Source organism: Parus major, chromosome 1, assembly GCF_001522545.3.
Source record: "Parus major isolate Abel chromosome 1, Parus_major1.1, whole genome shotgun sequence".
NCBI lineage: Eukaryota > Metazoa > Chordata > Aves > Passeriformes > Paridae > Parus > Parus major.
In genome coordinates this window covers 103,496,700-103,520,339 of record NC_031768.1, presented here as the reverse complement: position 1 = coordinate 103,520,339, position 23,640 = coordinate 103,496,700, and the positions used below count along the sequence as shown (strand labels likewise).

General features: G+C 38.5%; 1 protein-coding gene across 1 annotated transcript in view; it reads right to left on the bottom strand.

Moving 5' to 3' along the window:
* SAMSN1 (SAM domain, SH3 domain and nuclear localization signals 1) overlaps positions 1–15,567 on the bottom strand; it is an 82,422-nt gene extending 66,855 nt beyond the window's left edge. Inside the window, exons 1-3 of the mRNA XM_015640462.3 lie at positions 15,484–15,567; positions 6,756–6,893; positions 555–595 (exon numbers count right to left, since the gene is read on the bottom strand). Coding sequence (XP_015495948.1) covers positions 555–595; positions 6,756–6,893; positions 15,484–15,507 — 203 coding nt within the window. The 5' untranslated portion in view covers positions 15,508–15,567. The remainder of the gene's footprint in view (positions 1–554; positions 596–6,755; positions 6,894–15,483) is intronic.
* Positions 15,568–23,640: the final 8,073 nt, after the last annotated feature.

Sequence of the window (23,640 nt, the reverse complement as noted above, 5' to 3'; positions counted from 1 at the left end):
CAAAAAAAGAATTTTCAAAATAAATTCCGGTGCCTGCTAATAAATATTGATCATTAGCCCAAACCATAGCAGTGTGTCCATGAATGGACTCAAAACATGCTGCTATCACAAAAATTATTCATGAAACTATATCTGACCTTCTTTATCTGAATCATTTTGCAAACGAATTTTTCACTTGGATTAAAACACAAACAGAAAAAAACCTCTTCAGGAGATTATCAGGTCAATGGTGCAAACACACTATAAAATAGGTTACCACTTCAATCTCTCAGAAAAGCAGACATATGATTAAACCAAGCTCAGATTAACTGCATTTGATTTTAGCTGTCCTGGTTCTGATATTTTGGAAGAAAGCTGTGTGGATACAAAAAAGTCATGGCAAAAGAGCCTTAGTAATGCATTACAAGCTTGTTATGTGCTCTCCAACTGCAACATTAATACATGTACTCTACAAGAATGAAAGCAACATTGGCAAACATTAATAAAACAACAAGGATGAAAGGTACAGAGAAATATAGTGACACTGTGTAGACCTTGAACTGGTCTCAACTTACTTTCTTTTTTTGGTCAGTGTGTTCTCAAAGTCAGGAAACTCCTTTTAAAAAGATAAAGAAAAAAGGTCTATGAAAATCAAAAATGTTTAATCCAAATATATTATTTTTGTCACTGAAAAGACAATGAATTATATATTTTTGATGTGTGTTTTTTAATATCCACTAAAATTTTCAATCTTTCTTTTTTCAACAGTGGAAACTGTGGAGGACACAGTGCAGCAGAGAATATGTGTAATTATGTGTCCTGATTTCAGAAGGCTTCAGTTATCCATGTCTCCCAGGAAGCTGACAACCATAATTCCCCTGAAAAACCAGAGAACCATGCTCCTACCCAGGAAGGAATATCATATCTCTTCCATAATATGACTCTTTGGAACTTTATGAGGATTAAAATACCCACATATTGCCACAGGATGTGTTTTCCCGACAGACCCTGTAAACCCAAATGTGGAAGAGGGCAGGAAGCTGCAAATAAAATTGAAAGTTCTCATGGAGACCAAATCAGAATCAAACACTGGCCTGGAGGCAAGATCCCAAAGCCCCCAGGGCCCAGACAATAAATACTTGTACCCTTACAAGGTGTGAGGAGGAGGAGAAGTGATGTAGCTGTTGAAAGAAAGAACAAAAAGGTGCCTTGCTGGGAAATGATACCAAAACATCTCAATGCATGTTTGCTGTGCAGTTAACCATGGACTTGAGGATAATTTCAACTGTAGGAAAACCTAAGGATGTCATGCTAGGACAGAAGAATCTGTATATCACAATATTATTGTGAAGTCTCTTGAGACAGGATATCAAAGCACTGTATCACTTTCTTATTTCCTTCATCCTGAAAAGCATGAACTGGGTTAAAAATGTCCATGATGATACCACTTTAATCTGTTATGCAACAAGAGGCATTAAAAAAAATATAACCATTCATTATTTTATAAATCTGAAAACTTAGTCTAACTGGACCTATTTCTCATAATATTATGTTTATTTCCTTCTTGTAACACTAACTACATCTGCATCTCTAACCACAGTAATTTAAAATCATCATCCAGATTGCATGATAAAAAACCAAAACCTCTACTACATAAAAGCATGTACATTCATAATTGAGCATTTTATACTTCTCCCCTCTTCTCAGTAAAACTCATCATAGATGTTTTTATGGTTTTTCAAGCAGTGCATTATCCTGTGCTAAGTTATTTTAGCTGAGTAGGAGGTACTTTTAGCATAGATATTTGTGAATGTTAATAATTGTATGCAGTTTCCACATAATTTTTTTTGCCTGTGTCGATTTGTTCACAGATGCTGTGTGTAGATCAAAAGATTATACAGAATTTATCACTCACTTTGAAATAAAGTAAGCAGTGTAAGATCAATTTCTTGCTGAAAAAATGTCAGCATTTTAGTGTTGGACAAGTATTTTCAATAACTCAAAATAAATTATGAACTGAAATGCACAAACAGAGAGAAGTTAAAAATAGTTTAAAAAGCTATTTTAAGGCTTTTTTAAAAGGGTAGTGCCAAAATTTTATTGAAAAATATCAAATATTTAATTTCAAACAGGTTTGTTAAAGGAAGTATTGTGCATGGAGGTCAGAGACGAAAGGATATTGTAATTTAAAATCTGTATATGATCCAGGGGAAAAATTTGAGATAGGTCCCATTGTGGCAATAAACCTAGAAAGATTTGATTCACATCTTCACACACCAAGCAGCTGGTGTAGAACATGAAAGAGGGTTTAATCTTTTGCTCCACAGCTTGGAACCAATTCCTAAAGTCCAGCAAAGTTGCATTGATGACAGTACATCATATATTGAGGTTATGAATGATGTGAGTTCACAGGATATCATGGGAGGCAGTGAAATACTTAAGTGGACTTAAATGGCCATTTAAAAATGGCACCTTTCATTCAACACACTCTTCCTGCTATTTTTGAATCAGGTGGCTAAATTTGGGCACAAGAATAAATTACTCTGGTTTGTGTTTTTTCAAAGTATCTTTTCAGTATTGACTACATTTCAAATTATATGTAACTTTAAAATGAAGCTAGTTTTTAAAAACATATTCTATCTTAGAATGTAAATAAAGGTTCACCTAGACTCCACTCTCCACATTCTCTAAAGAGCATAATTATCTTGTTTATGGGAACAATTCTTTTCTTCTTTATCCCAAATGTGAACAATCTGTTTCCTAGGAAAAAGCTGCTTATGTGGAAACCCTGCATGATGAAATTATTGATAAAGTCCTTTTCTTCCTGATTTTATCAAATAACTCTGAATTAAGGAATTGAATTAAACCCTCTGGTGTTTCCAAGCTGGCTGAGAAAAGCTAGAGCTCCTGTGTCTGTTAAAACTTGCAAACATGGAAATGACCATTTCAGATAACAAGCCCTTTTCTTGCCCTCACTGGGCTTAAGGGCCAATTATAACACTGCAGATTAAGGCAGATATCACAACTGCTTTTGATATTCCTGGCAACAGCTTAGAACGACTCATAAATTTTTTGGCACTCTTCTGGTATGCAGGGTAGTCAATCATATCATGGTCAACAGTTCAAAAATATGTGGATCTTATGACATTTGGTGATTGCAGTCTGACAGGATATACATGGAAATGGTTTTAATACTGAAGACTCTTTCTTTGAGAAGCTGGATACAGCTCATGAGGTAGAAGACTGTAACACCAGGTGACAAGAGGTAGAAATTCAGTTTCCCAGTTAATAGCATAGTTACAGGCCAAGAGTACCCATGTGATTCATTATGTGCTCATGGCTACCAGCTTTTTCTGAGGAAGGTCCAATTCAGATTTGCTATGCATGAAGTACAAAACCAGCTCCATAAATCTATTTTTTCTTTCTTTCTGAGAATATTACTGAAGCTGAGCAACAAGCAAAATAACCACAAAGCTAACAGGCCAGTACTACAAGAGGATTAAAATCAAAAGGCAAGTGTGCATAAACAGCTCAGCATAGTGCCACTGGAACCCAGAGTGGAAACACCTCTGACAAATAATTCTGGATAATAAACAGGTCTCTGGAGCTATGTGAGAGAGAAGAACAGTGCACATGAAGGACAGATTTTTCTTCATACAGGATGTGTCATTTGGGCAGATGTTAGGCCAGGAGCAAAAGAGCCATGGTTCAAAAAGGAATGTCCAAAGCTTGTGTTCAGTGAATGATGTCCTGCATAGCATCAGTGCCCACACTACCCTGTATTTCCACACCTCCAGAAGAACTTAATGGCTCAGCTATGATTAGGACAAATCACAACAGGTGAGTTCACTGCAAGAAAATCACTACCTCATTGCTTTGAAGGGAAGAATTTTCTCTAACCCTAGTCACCCTCTTTAAATTTGAGGGGAGCTGATGCTGGATACCTGCCCTGTTGATTTTGAAGTTATATAGGAAAAAGGAAGGGCAAAGCCTCCTGAGGAGGAAATGTGGCATTCGAGGCTGCTCCACCCTTGGGAGATTTAACAGCTCTGTGGAACCTGCTGTGCTTCAGCCAACCATTTAAACATTCACTCAAGTCCATACCTACTTAGCAGTGCACTTATATACGTGCATTACTGGATAGTGATGGATGGATAAATGGAGCCAATAATGTCCGGAATTTATCATGCCGTGGGGGCTGCCCCGCAGCCTGGAACCGAGCGACGGAATTAAAAATGGGAGAGAAGTACAAATGGGCTCAGTTAATAAGCTTAACGGCTTCATCCAAGGTGTAGCTGTAATAACTCACAGGCCAGAAATAGCAGATAAGATTACACACGGGCCTCTGGCTTTAGCGACATTTTTCCATAGGTCTTACTGCCGACACATCACCACTAATCTTGTTTTCCATTTCTAGAAAGTATTTTATAAATAATCGTGTGGATTCTACAGCCAGCACAGTGACACAGCATCCAGCCCTTATTTTTAGTTAAGTGCTGAGCTTAATTCTTTTATTTCTCTTAAACCAGAAAATGAAACCCAGAGCAGCCTTGGGAAGCTTCTTGATAATACCTAGCGAACCAAGTGTGCCTACCCCATTTAGTGTTGTTTTATTGAGGATGAACTTTATATTTAATGATGAACAAAAGTGCCATCACCATATTTCTTTTAAGAAAACAAAAATCTGTGATAAGAGGCAGCAGAAACCAAAGTGCTGGGTTCTTCTATTCAGTGTTATACATGTATCTTCATGGACTGTGCAGTGCTATCCCACAAAACACTGAGCAATGTGAAAGATGTTTTGCTAAAATTTGTTCAGAATAATGAATAGGATTTTCTAATCCTACACTAGTAGCAAATCTGCTTCTGCAGGCTGGCTCAAGGAAAACGAAGTTCTTTACTGGATAGCTTGACTATTTTTCTTTAGCCAAATAATTTATGAAGCCTAAATCTAAAGCAATACAATGAAAAGTATGAAGATGCCAAATAAAAGCATATAAAAATAAAAAGCAGAATACAACAAGAAAAAGCAAGAAACAGGCTGATGTAAACAAAACAACCACTGCAGTTTTAAGTCTTAGTGAAAGTTTTAAGTCTTTATGGTGAAAAGCATAGCGGACACAGTGTTATGGGTGTGTCTATACCATACCTTGAGAAAATAAAGGACAATTCCTATTAGTTTTCTATTGCTAAATCCATTAAGATATCATATGTCCTATTCTAGGCACAAACCTAAAAGCAAATCTGCCTTTTTCATTTTCATTTTACTTTGTCTAAATACTGCTTCAAACAGATGAACATCTATTGGCCAAAGAAATATTAGTGTAGCAGTCATTGAATACTAAGTTGGTTTGGAGTCACAGCAAAGGGAGAGACTAAATGGATGTAGGAGCTGTACTGTAATATTCATCTCTGGGCATGTGCAATGGCATGCAGTATATAAGTACAAATAACTAGAGCTTCCCACAATGAACATGCTCCAGCCAAGACAGGACAAATTTACAGCCCTATTTCACAACCACAATTATACACTCTTAACTAGAACATTGTAGAGGTAGCTCATTCTTATAGTGATAAGGCCACAGCCTGGTAATGGGGAAAAACCCTCACACTCAGGAGAGCATCTCCCACCTACTGCAGGAAAGTTATAATGTAGGGACATTTCAGAGCACAGGCTCATAGGTCTGTGCTGATGCTATGAGGAATCATCTTGAGATGTCTGCACTGCTACTCTCTCAAAACCAAGACCATTATTTACAGTCCCAAGGTGATTATGTGCGAGAGAGGGACATGCAGAGTGAGATTGTTACAGCAGATGGGTCTGAGAACAAGTTGTTTTCAGTCCTTCAGCAATTTAACAAGTGCTTGTCACAATTCTCCAGCCATTCTCCCATCCCACCAGCTCCAGCACTTTCTCCAAGCATATCCTGTGTGCAAACCTGCTGTGTGATAATACAACTCCAAAGGCCCAGCAGTCTCGTAGGTACATGGTACCTAACCCAGAGTGCACGTGGGTAAAACTTGGCACAATATCTGAAGGGAGGACAGTATCCTCTGAATGATGAACATCCTGTTTTCCCCTTTATTCAATCACCAGACTGCATCATACATTGAAATAGAAACAGTAATTATAAGCAAAGGCACATTGCAAAGCAGAGAACAGAGATTACAAAATGAATAAGATTATGAAATTTAATATACCATGTTCACGTATTTGTCAAAGTATCATCTATTATACCAATAACACGCAAATAAGAAAGGATTAAGTAGGGTAACATCATTTAGGAAGGAAAAAAAAACCCAGAAGACAACCTTCTTCATATGTTTGCCTAATGAGGTCTTGTAAAATGTCAAGTTTATTCCAGAGGCTGTCCGTTACAAAATTCATTCAACTCACGCTTTAGAAATGCATTTTTTTTATTTATATAAAGGACAACCAAATTTACTGATAGTATATTCTTTAGAGACAAACCATACCAGTATCTGTACCCAGAGTTTTGTTACTTGCGAAGAGAAATTCCCTTGTCCAGTGCAGCTGCACTAATCTCCCTTTGCTGCTCACTGTAGAGAAACTCATGACCTGCTTTTCAAATGTGCTCGTTACGACTGGCCAGAAATCAGGTCAATGGCTACAGAGATGAGATTTGAACAGTGCCTCTAAAGAGCCTAAATAGTTCAAACTGGCAGATAAACCAGCAGAACACACACGTGCCCATGTACAGAGCAGTAATTTTTTGCAAAATGCATTGCATGCTTTGCAATTAAATGTTACTTACCAAAGACATAGACCTGTCAGGTGGCCCAGAGTTTACATGTGTGCTCACTGGAGTGGCAGCCTGGCTTTCAGGAGTAGTTGTATGCTTGGCTTCCTGATGTTCTGGGACAGGCTCATACAAGCTGTCCATTGAGCCCTCCTAAAATACATTTAAACAGAGATGAACACTTGCAAGAATATTAAAATAACTGTAATTTTAAAAGGAAGATGTTTGTGTGATTTGTATAATGGAATGTGCTTTACCACCCCTGTCTTTTGAAATCCTTTACTTAGTTTTTTGTTTTCTCTAAAAAATCATATAGGTGTTGATTTTAATAAGTACCCAAATGCTGCAGTTCACAGTATCATGACTTAGACACCACAGATTGCTATGTTAAAGCTGAGGGTACAGTAAAAATGAATATTATCTGCTCAGGAGTAAAACCAGGTGTATATCTCCAACTGAACACTACATGAAAATTCCTGTGAAAACTATGAAAACCATATACCATAAAAACTTTTATATGAACCATAGAAATGTTTTATAGTTAGTACTCTTATACAAGAAAAAAAAAAAAAAAAAAGTTAATTTGATGTAGAAAGGTAACCCCATTACTTAGAGTTAGAGAGAAACAATGCTGCCAGCTCCCAGAATTTGACAATTATGGTTTAGGCCCCCAAAATAATGATAATGGGTAGAATTAAAGAATCCATTTGCATTCAAATTTTTTTAACTCTGTGTTTTAATGCACATGTAAGATTCTTTTTACCCAACCTCCAAGAATATAAACATTTTAATAGAAACTAAGATTTTCACATTTATTCCACTACTCCAAGGGATTTGTGGATAGGATTACAAATACACACTGCCATTTCATAATTTAAGAGTAAAGTGAAAGCAGATGGCAAAACTAAAGACACTCTTAACTGATGATCCTAAATTTTAGATGTTGCCATTTTGATCTGCACTGAATATTTTCCCAATGAATTTTGATTACTTATTTTAACTGCATTAATTAAGGAATAAATCAAATTTATAGCAGTGTGACTTACAGCAGAGCAACACCACTGAAATTAACATAGTATATTATTTAAAAGCATTTGTTCCTTTAGTACAGAGGATAAACACAGATGTATATTTGAAGTTATATTAATAATATATAAAGCTTTACAGGCAATATTTTTGACTGGTGGAGCAGCAGTTCAAAGACATGACTAATTTTTTGCAAGCACAATATTTATCAATGGATATTTATATGCCTCAGTCTGATAGATTCTTGGTAAACCAAAATAAATATTTTGGGAGAAATATTTCATGGGGAACTTCTTGAAAATACTCAATTTACACACTTGAGCCTATTCTAGGAGCTAATGAGTTAATCCTTCTTGGGAAATTGGTGCCTAGTTTATGAAACACATAGAAGTGCTGAACATCCAGCTGAGCCTGAGTTTTGACAGCAACTGCATTTTTTTTTATTACTGCATTTATTTTTTATCACTGTAAGTATTTTGCCATCTAGCAATGATGGTTCAGCCTCCCCTTCTGAAGTTGTGGATGGAGCACTTCTAGACAAAAATGATGAGTTTAAAAACTTGTTACACACTTCCAGGGTTCTCCAATGTGAAATGCAACCATATACTTCTCCCTCAATAGGGAATAAAACACAACTTTGATGAAGAGAGTAATGAAGAGATGGAAGCATAAAAGATAACTCATGTGAAAGAGTGAGTATGAGAGAGCTAAAATGGGAGAGAAAAGATAGAACAGGGAACAGTGAAAGGAGACAGTAGTGGGGGGAGGAAAAGGGTAAGAAAATACACCAAAAGAATACAGAAAGAGAGGAGGGAAGAAGTGGGGGAAAGAGCAAGGATAAGAGAGGAAGAAGAGGGGGAAATGGAAGAGGTGAAACCTGGAGGAAGATCATAACGAGGAGCATGTGAGAATTAGTGCTTGAAAGAAGAAAAATGTGAGAAAGAGCTCAAGCAAGAAAGAGAGAAATCTTGTGTGAGAAAGATGGAGCTCAAGGGTGTGAGAAAGGGTGATCACGTAAGAAAAAAACAAGTGTGCATAAAAACCCAGCAGGTCCATGTGAAGGAGTGAGGGCACAAGGAGTAGGATGTGCATGAAGAATGACAAGGGCATGAGGAAGAGGATGCATGCAAGCAGAGCACATGGGAAAGCACAACTGCTGTGAGAAAGAACACAAGAAATGCAAGTGCTCAAGGAAGAGCCAGTACACAAACCAGGGAGCAGGTGGAGAAGAGAAAGAAAGAGATGAGGAAGCAAGGGAGAGAGAAGGAATGTATGAAAGCGAGATGAGCTGTGAATGAGAGTGGGAGGGAACAAGAAAGAGAGCATGAGACAGAGATATTGGATGAGAAGTAAAGTTTTTCTGAGAAAGAGTGAACATAAGAGAGCGGAAAGGTTGTGAGTGCAGGAGGAAGCACAGGAGTGTGTGGAGAGTAAGCACATGGGAGAGGTGAAGAGCCAGGGAATGAGAAAGAGTGAGCACATGAGAGAGGGAAGGCAGCAAAAAGATCAAGTGCAGGGAAATGAGCAAGGTGTTCCAAAGAGAGGACATGGACAAGAAAGCAAGCAAGAAAGCAAAAGTGTGGGAAAGGGTGGCCAAAAGAAAGGAAAGCAAAAGGGTGTGTGGGAGCATGGTCACAGAAGAAGCTGCCAGCAATGTGCAAGGAGGGTGCTGGAAAAAGGGAGGTCACAAGAGAAACGAAACCACTCCGGAAAGGGAAAGGGAAAGCACAAGAAATAAAGAGGGAGAAAGCATTAGGAGAAGGACAGAGAAATGGAGTAAGAAAGCAAGCATCAAGGTGTGAAAAGTGTTAAACACACGGTTGTGAGAAAGTGTGAGGGCAAAGAAAGGGAATGTAAAGGAAATCAAGGTGTGAGAAAAGAAGAGGGCATGAGAAAATATCCCTGCATGCAAGAAAGAGTGAGATGTGAGAAAGGAAATGTACACAAGACAGATTAAGAAAGCAAATATGACTGTTAGACAGAGCAAGCCAACATCAGAGGGTATGCTCACATAAAAGAGAACACTTGTGAGAAAGCAGGAGGGCACAGGAAAGAGTGGGTGCAAGAAAGGGCAAGGTTGAAGGCAAGAGAGCAGGAGAGCACATGAAGGAAATCATAAAGGGTAGAGCAAGGGTGGAAGAAAAGCACCATCATGAGAAAGAGCAAGTTCTTGAGAAGTGTGCAAAGAAGCACAAACAGGGCTGCAAGAAAGTGCTCATGTGAGAGAAAGACAAGAGTGTGAGAAAAAGGAAAAAAGAATGTGAGAGAGTGTGCTGAGAAAATATGGCATGCAAAAAATAACCAGCAAACACAAGGAATCAAGAGTGGGGGCATGAGAAGAAAGGGAGTGTGAATAGCACAGAGTAGAAGAGTGAGGAAGAGATGGTGTGCAAAAGAGAGATTGTTCAAGAAAGAGAAGGCATGTGCAAGGAGTGTGCAGGCAGGAGAGATAGTGAGAATAAGGTTGTGAGGGGAGGAGTGAGGTCATGAGAAGGGGGAAACAGTGCAAGGCCATGAGAAAGATGGGCTGTGAGGAAGGGGATAAGGGCAGGAAAACTTGTGAGAAGGAGTGAATATGTGAGAAATAATGGACAAGGGAATCCTTGTGACAAACAGAGCTCGCAGGAAAGAGGGAGAAAGGGTGCAAGGAAGTGAGCACCAGAGTATGAGATTTAGTGGCCACAAAGTACTAAGCAAGGGAGAAAGGACATGAAGGTGCAGAAAAGAGTGAGGTCACACAGAGAGAAAATGGGTGAGAGAGCAGAATCACATGTTCTAGACAAAGAGGGTGAATTTAAAACCTTGCTACATATTTCCAGGATTCTGCAATGTAAAATGTAACCATATACGTCTCCCTCAATAGGGAATAGTACATGACATTGTTGAAGTAAGGGAGAAGCATCAAGAGAGCTCATGTTGAAGAGAAGCATGAGAAAGATAAAAAGGGAGAGGAAAAAGAAAGTAAGAAAAAGTGAAAGGAGAGAGTGGGGGGAGAATACAAAGATAAGAAAGGGACACAAAAGAAGACGAAAAGAGATAAGAGAGGAAGGGAGGCTTTTGTGGGCTCAGGTGAGTGCAGACACAAGAAAGAGTGAGAACAGATGACAGTGAGGGAAAGGATGTGAGAGAGGACAACCAGGAAAGCAAGTTCAAGAAAGAAAACTCACACAAAAAAGCACAGGAGTTAGAAGGAGAGCACCCAAAAAAGAGAAAATACATCTTCAGTTTTCAAAAGAGTTTTCTTTGCTTGCTGGCTTTATACTTTATGAGAGTTTATTTTCCTTGCAGTAATTGCTTTTCTTTGAGGGCAACTCAAAGTATTTAACTGAAATTGAAATTTTCTTTCTCCCTTCTATTTTATTTAATTCTATTTTATTTTACAGTTAGATCTACTTTTATATCAAAACCTGCTAAGTCAGTAAAGTCTTTTCATTTCGTATGTTAATACTTTTAGTCATCCTGAGCGCAGTAAACATCATAGAGGAAACTGAGAGCTAGAAAAATAAAAAATGAACTTAATTCTGGAGTGTTAGCACATTTTCTTTATCCTACATGCAATAAGAATGATTTCTGAAGCTCTTTGCTTCAGGAATTTTATGGGACAAAATATCCTAGTTTAGATCTAGAAGTGAATGATTGTCTGTAGCTCTTTCCTTTGCATGATATTACTATCATCATAGCATGTAGAGACTAGGCTGATCATAAGGTGGAGAAGGAGCATTTAGTCATGCAGTCAGGTCATTTTCCACCTTAGGTTTAGTGATGGAATCCTGTGTATGGTGGGATGACAGCAGTCCAGCCAAAAGGAGCAAGGACTATGTAGAGATGATTACATGGGAAGCACGACAAAGTTCAACCAATTAGATCTCTTCTAATCACACTCCACTTTAGAGATGGGTCTTTCCACATTCAGCTAATCCTTCTTTGGTAAAACATATTTTTAAGTCCATTTCTAAGTACCACCATGTCCCACTAGTCATAGCAGCACTAGCACCTTTCTATTTACCCTATGGTTTCTTTAACATAGAGGTTCCAGCTAAATCATAATTTATCCACTACATCACTTTTGTTAATACTTATTCTCTCTGCATTTTGCAGTATAGAAACATTAGCTTTTAGTGCCAAGGGTTGTTTCAGTTTATAACATTAGATGTAATGCATTTTACATTGTGCTGTCAGCATTATCTTTAAACCAACAATCAAAATAAAACATAACTAGTCCAATGGTACTGAAAATCACTAAGAGGATTAGACTTTCACTCAGTACTTCACATTTTACTAGCAGAAGTGGTGGTTAGAAAAGCACCATACGGGAAAGAAATAGACAAATGAAAGGGATCTTGTTTGGCTTAAATCCTAAGACCAGTGCTCAACTTGAATAACTGATCTGAACAACACTGTGATTAGGAGTGTCACAGCCTTTCTCTCCTGGTCTTCTTACACGTGTTTCTGCTGTGCTTTCTTATGAAAACTTTCCTGAAGGGCAGGGGTTGTGAGTATAAGTCAGGATAGGTTTAACAGGTACTGTTCCAGGTGAAATGGTGTTAACCCTAATGCATATATCCTTGATATTCAAAGCCAATTTAGGAAAATAATGCAGGAAAAATATTCTCCTTTAACTAAAGGGTTTCACAGCTCAATAACAAATTTAATTTATTTTGTTTTCATTCATATTTCATTTTATCTGTAGGATTCTGACATTTATTAGGAAGTGTATCAAAACAGGTGATTTGGCAGCATAATTTCTTGTAATTCATACAAAAGCAGCGCTTGATTTGGGACTGTATATTGTCCATAATACAAAGAGTATTGTTCTGATTCAATTGCCTGACATGTTAAGCACCATGAGATGGAAAAGACACTGAAAATTTAGGGTCTAAGGTTGACCTTTTAACATAATATATTTACAAAAAAAAAAAAAAAGGGACATTCCTGTTGATCATTTTGTAAATGAAAAAGGGACACAAGATTTTGAAGGCAAATCTAATTTTCCTGCAAATCTCTTGAGAACAAGGCAATGAGTCTGATGAGAAAAATAATCTCAGCTGAGAAACCAAATCATTCTGAAGTCAACTCAGGACACAAAGTACTTCTGGGGAAACACCCCATGCTGGAGCATCCATGCTAGGAGATCAGAGGACTCCCAGGTGGTGACAGGTTGGAGTAATCCCCATTTGCCTCACAGGGAAGGGGAGAATCCAATTCAGGCTCCAAAGCCCCATCACAACCATCTTGTGACTATTATGTGTCTCCAGCCTCCACATCACCACTTTCTATACTGGCCCATAACACTGTGTCTCATGCTACAGCTGTCTCAGTTTTATGGGCAGGTATGAAAGCAAACCCAAATTAAAATTCAACACTGTGAACAGATGTTCCTCTAACTACCCGAATTTCCACCACTTTGCATCAGCCAGAAGTCTTGTTAAACAGAATATTATTGTCATTCTCCCAGGCTGTAGATTACTTCAACCACTATACTCCACTATTGGGTTAAAACTATTTTCTGAGCTATAAACCAGTGTATTTTAACAGTATATGCATATGCACACATACATAAACACACACATACACTCTTTGCAGTCTGAAATCTCATCAGTCAGTCTACATGAGAAATACTTCCATGAGAATATGATTTGTTTTGTACAGCTCTTTTTAATCCATTTTTCAATAGTCTGAATTTCTCTTCCGTGGTTTCAGGTTTAGCAGTTACTCCAGACATTCACTCGATGTAAATCTATGTTGATTTCTATTCCTTGGTGACTATTTGCATCTACTAAGGAACTGTCTCCCCTAGCACCTTTAAAAGCTGCCTTTGAATACTAATTATGTTGTTGCTGTTCATTATTTCTTGCTCGACTCTCTTGAAGGGAAATACCCTTATACTGACGCTACAACTTCTTTGTAGCCAGCCTCTCCATGGCCATCGGGTGACAGAGTAAAAGTGGCCAAGACATATATGTGGATCACCAACTCGTTTCCAAGCTCAACAATCTGATTGGACCTTCTCCTAGGTACAGGGAGGTGCACAGGGCTCTTTTATGAAACCCATTATTGACCTATAAATTACCTTTAGATGTTGATAACTTGTGTTTTGCTGGGTGAGCAGAAGATTACTAAAGCGGACAGAATGGCTCCCGTGTAAAGCTTGTAATGAACGAAGGTTATCTTCTTAGCAGCAATCTTTAAACAGAACTAATTATTTCATTACAGAAACTATCATGGCACCAGCTTTCACTTGTCTGAACCATCCATTATCACAGCAGTCATTGCCTCTCCCACAGAAACCCTGGGTGCTGCATATCGAGTTTAACAGGGAAACTGGAACTTGACCTTCCCTTGCCCACACAGTCTACCTGACATTTTGTCTAAATTTTGGTTTCTCAACCGATACAAGGCTCAACACCTTTTTTAAAAGTGAACTACTTAGAAAACCAGAAGCTGCTCTAATGGAACAGTAAAATACTGATAGTACAGTTCTTTCCCAAAGAACTTCTGAAATGAGTATTTTCAAGCTGTTACAGATTGTACCACAAAGTCATTGTTAACTTTTACAAATACATCGGCATTCACAGGAAACTATGATCAAAATTGTCACTGTTCCCAGGGAATTACTTCTCTGAGTGACTCTTGTCACAGAATCCTGAAATACCACTGATTTTACTTTAAGTACAAACTAGCTTTTAAACCTTATGATCTGGAAAACACCAGGACTCTGCACTAAGATAGTATTAGCAATCAGGAGCAATGATTCACACAAAACAGTTTCCCTATTTGAGTTTTTATTAGTGCAGCTTGAATATTGATTTTAATTGTTCTTTCTAAATGTATGGGAAAACTACTAAACAACAGGACAAAAGATGAAAAATGGGCAAACAGATCTACTGTGCTGAGTAAATACAACAAATATACTCAGCTAATTACCATTACTAATACTTGGCATTGGTATTGGCAGATGGTTAAGCTCTTAAAACAGAAAGAGTTTCTGTGGATTTCCTATCCTGATTTACCTGCTCGTTCAGAGCAGTTGCCTTGGGGCTAGGAAAGAGAAGGGGGGAAAAAAAAAGAAAAAAACCCTGAAAACTAACCAACCAACCAAAACAAACAAACAAAAAACAAACAGAAAGAGAAAGAGAAAGAGAAAGAGAAAGGGCAAAACAGCAACGCCAACTAAAAACAGTCTTAAATCAAATCCTCTGTCTGTTTGCAAATATTGCCATGACTAAATTATCCCTGATGACTGTTTTCATGTTTAGGTAGTAGAAAACTATTGCATGAAAAGTTCTAGCAGTTTCCCAAACTGCCAAAGAAAGAAAATGGATAATATTATCTAAAAATCCCTAAAAAAACCCTAGTGCAAAACAATTTATAACATACATGTATTTAGCAATTTTATCTTATTTATGAGGTGTTTTACTATATTTGGATAAAATGCTTCATGAATAAATCTGCATGGTTTTGCAGTAGTCACAGATAGTGCATGACATATTTCTAATATGCTTTATCTGCTTTATATTTTTACTGAATCATATTTTGCTACATACAATTTCTTATACAAAAACTCTTTTGTCTAGGCTAGAAAGACTCCCTGTTGTTATACAACCCTTGTACCATTTGTAATATAAAACCTTCATTATTTTTCTATAAAAGCACACCCACCAGTTCAGTTTATAAACTCAGTAACCCACTAAAAAAAAACATATGTGTGCACACTTACCAGAGAAAAACAAAAAAGATTCATGTTGGTATTGAGATCCACTCCAGCACCCTAAAATTCTGCTCCACAAACTCCTGTCACACAATGCAGTTCCTTCTTGCTCTCCCAGCTGTTTGTACATTTCTCCCTGGAGATTACTGCAAGATAAAATCCCTGCAATAATCCACTGGATTCAGAGCCCATTATCAAATGAGACAGGCTTCCCCAGGCCAGCACAAACTGTTTTCTGAATTAAAGAGCAATGTTTACTAGCAAAGCAGAAGCATGGTCTGAATGATTTTCATGAACTCAGAAAATGCTCTCTTGCAGGCTGCTGTTTCCATTAAAATTTATCATCTAAGAGAAATAAAACTCTTTCTGAGACTACAGGAATATATACCTAACTCAGAAGCAAATCTTCTCAGCTTACTGAGATTATCAAAAGGCATAAATTCTCATGAAATTCTAGTTTCTGTGCTCATGAATTAATACACAAAAAATCAGTGATTATTATTGACTACAGTTTGAATGGAAGTTTCTTACTTACAGACTTAGGGAAACAACTTGTGAGCCACAAACAAATTATTAAAAATATCTACAACCAACCAACCAACAACCAAGCAAAACTCAAATTGTACACCTGTATTCTAAAGAATAGTTACCCAACTGCTGTCTAACATGTTGATTGCTTGATGATGAAGATTAGGATTAAACCAATTTTGCCATTTGAAAGATTGGCAAATATGGAAAATAAAAAAAATTGGAGCGGTCAAAGCTTATCCATGGGTTATAGTGATAGGTTTTATAATGTATACAGACAATCAAACAAAGGAGAAGTGATTGTAGAGAAAAACAGTAGTCTATGCCACTAGCTGGTATAAATCAGGAAGATTCCATCACCTATAGTGGAGTAGAACTGTCTAACAAAGAATCAATGCTGAAAGTACTGTCAGTCCAAATTTTTTCTGATTATGAAATACCTGAAATTAGACTCTGTTTGGAATAGTATTGCATACCAACCCACAATTAATTCCCCATAAATTAATTTCCCACAGCTTTTATGGGATTGCTATGAAATTTGATACCATGAGCAACTGGTGAAAAAAAAGCTGAAATTCACCACAAATGGACAGGCAATGTCATTTTGTGACCATGATCTTGATTTCCTTTCTTTGGGCCCACAGTTTCATATTTGTAAAGGACAGGCATCACTTTCATCACTCCTACTTCTGACTGTTTCAATTCATTCTAGTAATTTTGTAGTCTGAATCTAGATCCCAGAAAATTTGAAAATGTCTGTAACTTGGCAGGATAAATGCATTTTAACATAAGTTGGTTTCTTCACTGATCAAAACCCAAACAAGGCTTACATAAACAACATTCAGGATTTTAAAAGGAAAAATCCTTAGCTTACACTCTTTTAATTTGCTGTGAAGTATGTAGAAGTATTTTTGAAGGCTTTTCCCAGGCCTTCTTTTCAGTTTAATTTCAGGTTTCACACATTAGTAAAGCAGGGCTGGCTGTGAAGAGCTTTATGACAAATGTTACCATTTAGAAGCAAATTAATGGGAGACTTCTCATTTATTCCTGCTATAAACTTGAGGAACACTAACAGATTTTGTCAATTACCACCTAGTGACACAAAAATAGGCATTTGAGAGACAAAACTTGCCACAGATGGGCTTGCATTTGCTTTATGGCTCACTTGCTAGTTTTCTTGTGAGGGAGTAAGTTCTCATCCTTCCTGAGCCTCAGGTTCTCCAGCTGGAAAAACTAAAATAAGATCACAAACCTTATGTGCAGAGCACTACAAAAGTAATGACCAAAAGCAGACCTTCCCAGCTACAGAGAATTACTTTTCATTTCTTTTATTTATTTTTTTTTTTAATGCCTATTTACAGTAATTGCTGTCTGGAAAACTCCAGAAAGCCTGAAGAGCTAGTAAAATCAAAGTACGTAACTCAGGGAAATGTCACTTTCATTCAGACTGATTTAACTTCTTGATTTTGGGTTGTAGCTTTAGAGGTGATTTGGCTATTTACTCTTAAACTTTTATGAGGAAGTTTCTTAATTTTATACCACAGATCCTCAAGGGAAGGATCTTAAAGGGCAGACATTAAACTAAACTGTTAAGTTTTCATTTTGCCAATATTTGTAGATATGCAGAAAAGATAATAATTTAAGTATAAACATTAAAATAGAAAAAGCAGCCTGTACCTACAGTTACAGATATAGATACAGATATATATATATGTATGGCAAGAAACTGTGTAGGAAGGCAAAAATGCATGTTATTACATGGGTTTGAGTACTGTCAGTGTTAAAATTCTTCTTATGAAAAAGTAACACTTTAGAAGATGTTTATTATTCACTGATACAGCCTTCTGTAAGGGTCAAGTTTGTTGATAGGCCTAAACTAGAGATGACATTAGACTACTAGATAAATCACAAACTGTAAGGAAACACCTACTAGAATAATTAAAATAAGAATCAACAGCTTATTAACAGGATGAATAATATAAATAAAATACTCAGCAAGAGTTCATAATGCCATCTGATATCACAGCTGTCTGTGGAAAGAGTTTGAACTTTGAAAATAATTAAAAAACAGTAACTAAATAGATCAAATTTGAAGGCAACATCAGTGTTGTGACCTCTATGTATATTTTATCTGGTATGAATAGAGCACTTTGCTGCAGCAGTAGCATATCAGAACAGCAAATCACACTATAATAAGGGGACAAGAAAAAGTTTTTCATCAAATACTTGAACCTTCACTTTCCAGCTTTACTCTCACATTACTGTTAGCATTTAATTCTCTTTCTTCACTGCTGCATGATTTCTACATGCTTGGGTTCTACATCCTCAAAAAAAAAAAAAAAAAGAAAAAAAAAGTTGCTAAGATTGAGACTTTTGTGTACTGAGTTTTCTGTTCCTGCACAAGGAATAGACTTCATAGCTAAGATCTTGAGGCATCCTTGGCCTTTCCAGGAGACTGGATTTTAGCTGTGCATTCACAGTAAATGGCAATCCATAATCTAACATGGCATACAAGCAGTAAAGGTCGAGCCATGGTGCAGGTACTCTCAATTGAGCCCTAGCTCCAGGCTGCTCTTCTAATGACAGCCACTCTATTGGTGCAGCTGCATCTGCCACTGGGAGAACTCACCAGCAAGACTGTGTAGTTCACAGATTTCTTTCTGTGATGGACAAAGAGAAAATAATGTATTAGTAGTTGTGAACTTGGACACATTTCAGTAAATCTAGAAGTAATATTTACTCCTATTCACTTCCTCCTCCTTATTTTCCTCTTACAGCATATAAATCCTTAATTAAAATGCACATCTACTTCTGATCATCATTAATTTGTCATCTGAAAGTAAAAGCAGCAATGCTACTGATATAGTCTAAGTGTTAAACATGTAACTACTTATAGGCTGAGTGGTCACATTTCTCTATTCACTCCACGTAAAAGGCTGAATTATGACTTCATCATCAGTTCAAGGTAAACATTGGGCATTTCTACTATCTTGGGGGAAAGTGGAAATTTAGAAATTAAGTCAGAGGCTTCCTCTTGCTGTCCCTTTCTTCGGAAAGAAGAACTTTCAGCACTTTCTTTCAGCCAGTGCCTACTCCATGCCCCACATATTCCCTGACATTTGAAGGCAATCCTGTAGGTTCACACTAGATAAAATCCCTGTCTCCCTTCAGGTCCTCCTGTTCACTTCCAACAGGCAGGTGACAAAGCAGCTCTGTGCAGAACTGTGTGACCCACAAGCCACTGCCAAGTGCTCGATGAGAAGCCCCTATTTGAACCTGGGAGACTTGTACTATAAGTTTAACATTTTCATCCCCTGAAGACACCTTTAATGGTAGAAAGCTCCATTTCAGACCACACAATTGTGGTCTGACACAATAGTGTCTCTAAGACAGAGCTACTAACATTTGATATTCCTGAATCAGATGTTCTAATCAGTGGCTCTAAATTACATCTACTTAATAGTTTGGAAAGGACCCATGAAGTACCAACTAAAAATCTGATTCCTTAAACGGTATTGATTTTTTTTTTCTTTTATAATCTCCTTCAATTTAGAGGAAGCTTCTTCATTTCCTCCTTTTACATTCAGCAGCTAATTAAAAATTGGTAAAGAAAAAGCTTCACAATCCTCCTCACCTCTGCCAAATTGCAAGAGTCTGTTCCTCCTCTGAAAAGACAGTCTTAGAGATGCAGGGATCAATTCAACACAGCAGTTTTTACACCTTTACAAAAAGGATTTCCAACAGACTTTAGCTCAGTTAGAGATTATTTAAAGCTTACTCAACATAAAATGCTATAACATTTACTTCAGCCCAGAAAAGCAAGCAAATAAAGACAAGAAGAGTCAATGTTCCCTAACTCAAAATCAAACAGGCAAGTTAAAATGCTTTCACAGTTTCCAGGATCCAAGGGAAGCTCTGTGCCTGTTAAAGTCACTGGCAAAATTCCCATCAAATCCTTTACAGTCAGAATTTCATGCACCTTCTTCTGCTAACTGATCACATTTAATCACAGCATCATAAAAGCTCATGGTGTTTTCCATATGATTCATTGTAACATTCAGCCATTCCTTGAGGCTAACCTTCTTTTTAGAATAAATAACCACATTGTTCTTTCCCTTGTTCCAGAAGATTTATATTTTTTTTTTCAGAGCATTTATATTTTAACAAAAGGAAAAACTTCATCTCTGTTTTGGAGAGGAAATGTGTATTTCCTAAACATGAGGGCCAAATCCTCTGCTCTGTAATTTACAGAAACTCAGTGATCAGGCCCACACATTCTTTATTGCTATCTAGCACTATACTGCAATTTAGAGTGAAAACTGCTAACTTGTATCATCAGGTCAATTTATGTATTATCAGACAAAACTGATGTCTACAGTGAATTATGGGTACAGGAGTCATTATCTTCCCAGAGCACCTTGAAAACGAGATGCCTAATCTCAGTAATGTAACTTTCCTGGTTAAATAAATCCCTTGTGCTTAGTAATTCTGTGCATTTATAGAAAAGATGTCACCCCCCCCATACACCTCCTTAGACTTTGAAAAACATTTTAAATCCTCAAGGGGATTTGAATCCTCACTAAACAGAATTGATTTCTGTACTTACTAGTTAGTATTCTTAATCACACAGTTCATGCATTTTTGTTATGTAATGGATTGGGAAATTCAAAGAACCAGCCTGTTTTGCAAACATTTCATTTTCCATCACCCCACCTCCCTTTTACTTTGAGGTCTCTTTTTTAGTATCAAGATGACAGCACCCTGCTGGAAAGAGCTCAAATCAGTGTTGCCCTCTAAGTTAGCAGCCACCCAGGGCTTGTGGGAGCAGCTAGACTAGAATTTGGAAAGGCTAGCAGAGTTTTTCCAATCCACTCTGCAAGAAAGATTACCTCTCCACTCCTGCCTATGAGAATTCAGGTTAAAGCCTGTACTCATCTATTTTTTTTCCTTGAGAGCATGATCCAAAGCTAAATGAAGCCAAAAAGAATCCATCTATTGATCTGAGCATTTTTGGCAATTTAATTCAGAGTTCCTCTACCAATTTATTTGTTAAGTACGATACAGCCCGAGGACACATCTTTGTCGGTGACAGGACAGTGGGACTGAGCTCACCCTCAGCAGATTTGCTGAGAACACCAAGCTGTGTGGAGCTGGGCACATGCTGGAGGGAAGGGATGCCATTCAGATGGGCCTTGACAAGCTCGAGAGGTGGGGCTGTGTGAACCTCATGAAGTTCAACAAAGCCAAGTGCAAGGTCCTACACCTGGATCTAGGTAATGCCAAGCACAAGGACAGGCTGGTAGGAGAATGGACCCAGAGCAGTCCTGGGAGAAGGACTTGGGGGTGCTGGTGATGAGAGGCTGGACATGCCCCGGCCGTGTGCGCTGGGAGCCCAGAAACCCCCCGTGTGCTGGGCTGCATCCAAAGCCCCGTGGGCAGCAGGGCAGGGAGGGGATTCTGCCCCTCTGCCCCTCTCTGCTCAGACCCCACCTGCAGGGCTGCATCCAGCCCTGGGCTCCCAGCACAGCAAGGACAGGGAGCTGCTGGAGCCGGGCCAGAGGAGACACCAAGGTGATCAGAGGGATGGAGCAGCTCTGCCGTGAGGAATGGCTGAGAGAATTGGGATTGTTCAGCCTAGAGAAAAAAAAGTTCTGAGGAGACCACAGAGCACCTTCCAGTACCTGAAGGCAGCCTAAAAGACAGGCAGAGAGTTTACAAGAACATGTGGTGAGAGGAAAAGGGGAAATAGCTTCAAACTGACAGAAAGTAGGTTTAGATTTGCTGTTATTTGTTGTGAAATTCTTCCTTGTGAGGGCGCTGAGGCCCTGGCACTCAGAAATCCACTGAGAGAAGCTGTGGCTGCTCCACCCCTGGAAGTGTTTAAGGCCAGGTTGGATGGGGCTCTGAACAACCTAGGGGAAATTGTCTCTGCGGCAGTGGGGCTGGAATGAGATGATCTGTAAGGTCCCTTCCAGCCCAAACCACTCTGTGATTCTATGATTCTAGGACAGTCTATCCTATCTTGCCCTCAGTTCCTGTGGCCATAGACACCTACTCCTGCTCCCAAGCACTGCCCTATCTTCAGGACATACCCACAGATGGCTTCTGACAGCAGCAGGCTCTGAGTGAAACAGGAGCCAGCTGCTTCTCACGGCCCACCCTCCATCCCCACCCCTCCATGAGCAGTCTCTCAGCAGAATGTACTATTTTGTCCATACTACCATATTTTCTGCTCTTTTCAGGGCTGGACCTGGCTCTTAGCCTGCCAGTTCAGATTTACATCTGCCTAAATTTGTAGATGCAACACCAAATTAAAAATATTCTTCTGTCCTCGGGAATCTTCCCCGACACTCTGACACTCTCATCAAATCAGGAGGATGGCAGACAGTGAGGCTGCAGCAGCATCTGGCATAAAAAATAGTAAAGCTTAACAATTACCCTGCTGAACTTCTGGCTCCTGGCTCGTGTTCTCATTTTCTTATCAGGTTTGTGTGAGACTCCCCATTTTGGAAATCAAAATTAGGAACTCAGAAATTCCCCACTTAGTTTTCATTTACCCATGGATTTTTAGCTGATTTAGATACTCACATGCTGCCTGCAGCCTGTTCTTTTATATATCATTCTCAACAAATTCTGCTGACAACTAACACATTTTGCACTAATTCTAACTTAGATTCAGGGGCTGTATAAAACCATTTTTCTGATAAAAAAAGCAATTATTTTATACAGCCTGAGAAGACCAGCAATCCACAGCAGTTATACTTTCAGGAGTACAACAGTGCAACAGTTGCTGTTGTGTCAAGTAAAGCTCTTCTCTAAAACTCTGCAACTTGGGTTTCAACATCTACTTTGAAAAATCCAATATGATTCTAGACCATTTCTGAAGTGTGAGTACCAATGCACCCAAGTGCAACAAAATTTTCATGAAAGACAATGGCATAAATATTTAAGGGCTGCAAATATAGTCATGAGCTGGAATAGACCACATAAAATAGTTCATGCTTCAGCAAGTAATAGATGCTGCCCACAAAGCACTTCTTCCCACCTTGCTGTTTTACACATTGCTGTTTTACACAGCTTAACAGCTCCACACTGTTTGGATGGAACATTTATATTCCTTGAAGTTGCTCTGGATAGATCCTGAGCTGGTGGATATTAGCAAAGCTTCGTATTTCTCATCTGGGCTGTGCCAGCTGATCCAGTGTCCCCAGGCAGTCACACCCAGGTAGCTGATCCTTAGGACAGTGTTATTTTTCAGAGGCAAGGAGACATCAACTGATGCAGTGGCAATTTGAGCTGTTTACATCCCTGTGCACGTGACTGCAGAGCCTCCAGCTTGGAGTGTCCTCGTTTTTGACTATCCACGACCCTGCTACACTGTCTTACTGCTTCTCCATGTGTTATAGCACTTCCCATCACTTCTACAAACATACTATGCCATGTGAGAGACAAACTGTATTTGCCTTTTATGGCCTCTTTGAAAAAGTGGCAGTTCTCATGCCCGATGGCAACTCATGACTTTATGTTCCTCCAAAATATGACCCGTCTGTACCAGCCATTATGGGCTTTTATTAAGGTAATCAAGTATGCAGAAGAAGCCAATGTTAAGGGGAAGAAGTTCATACACTACTGTCAGGA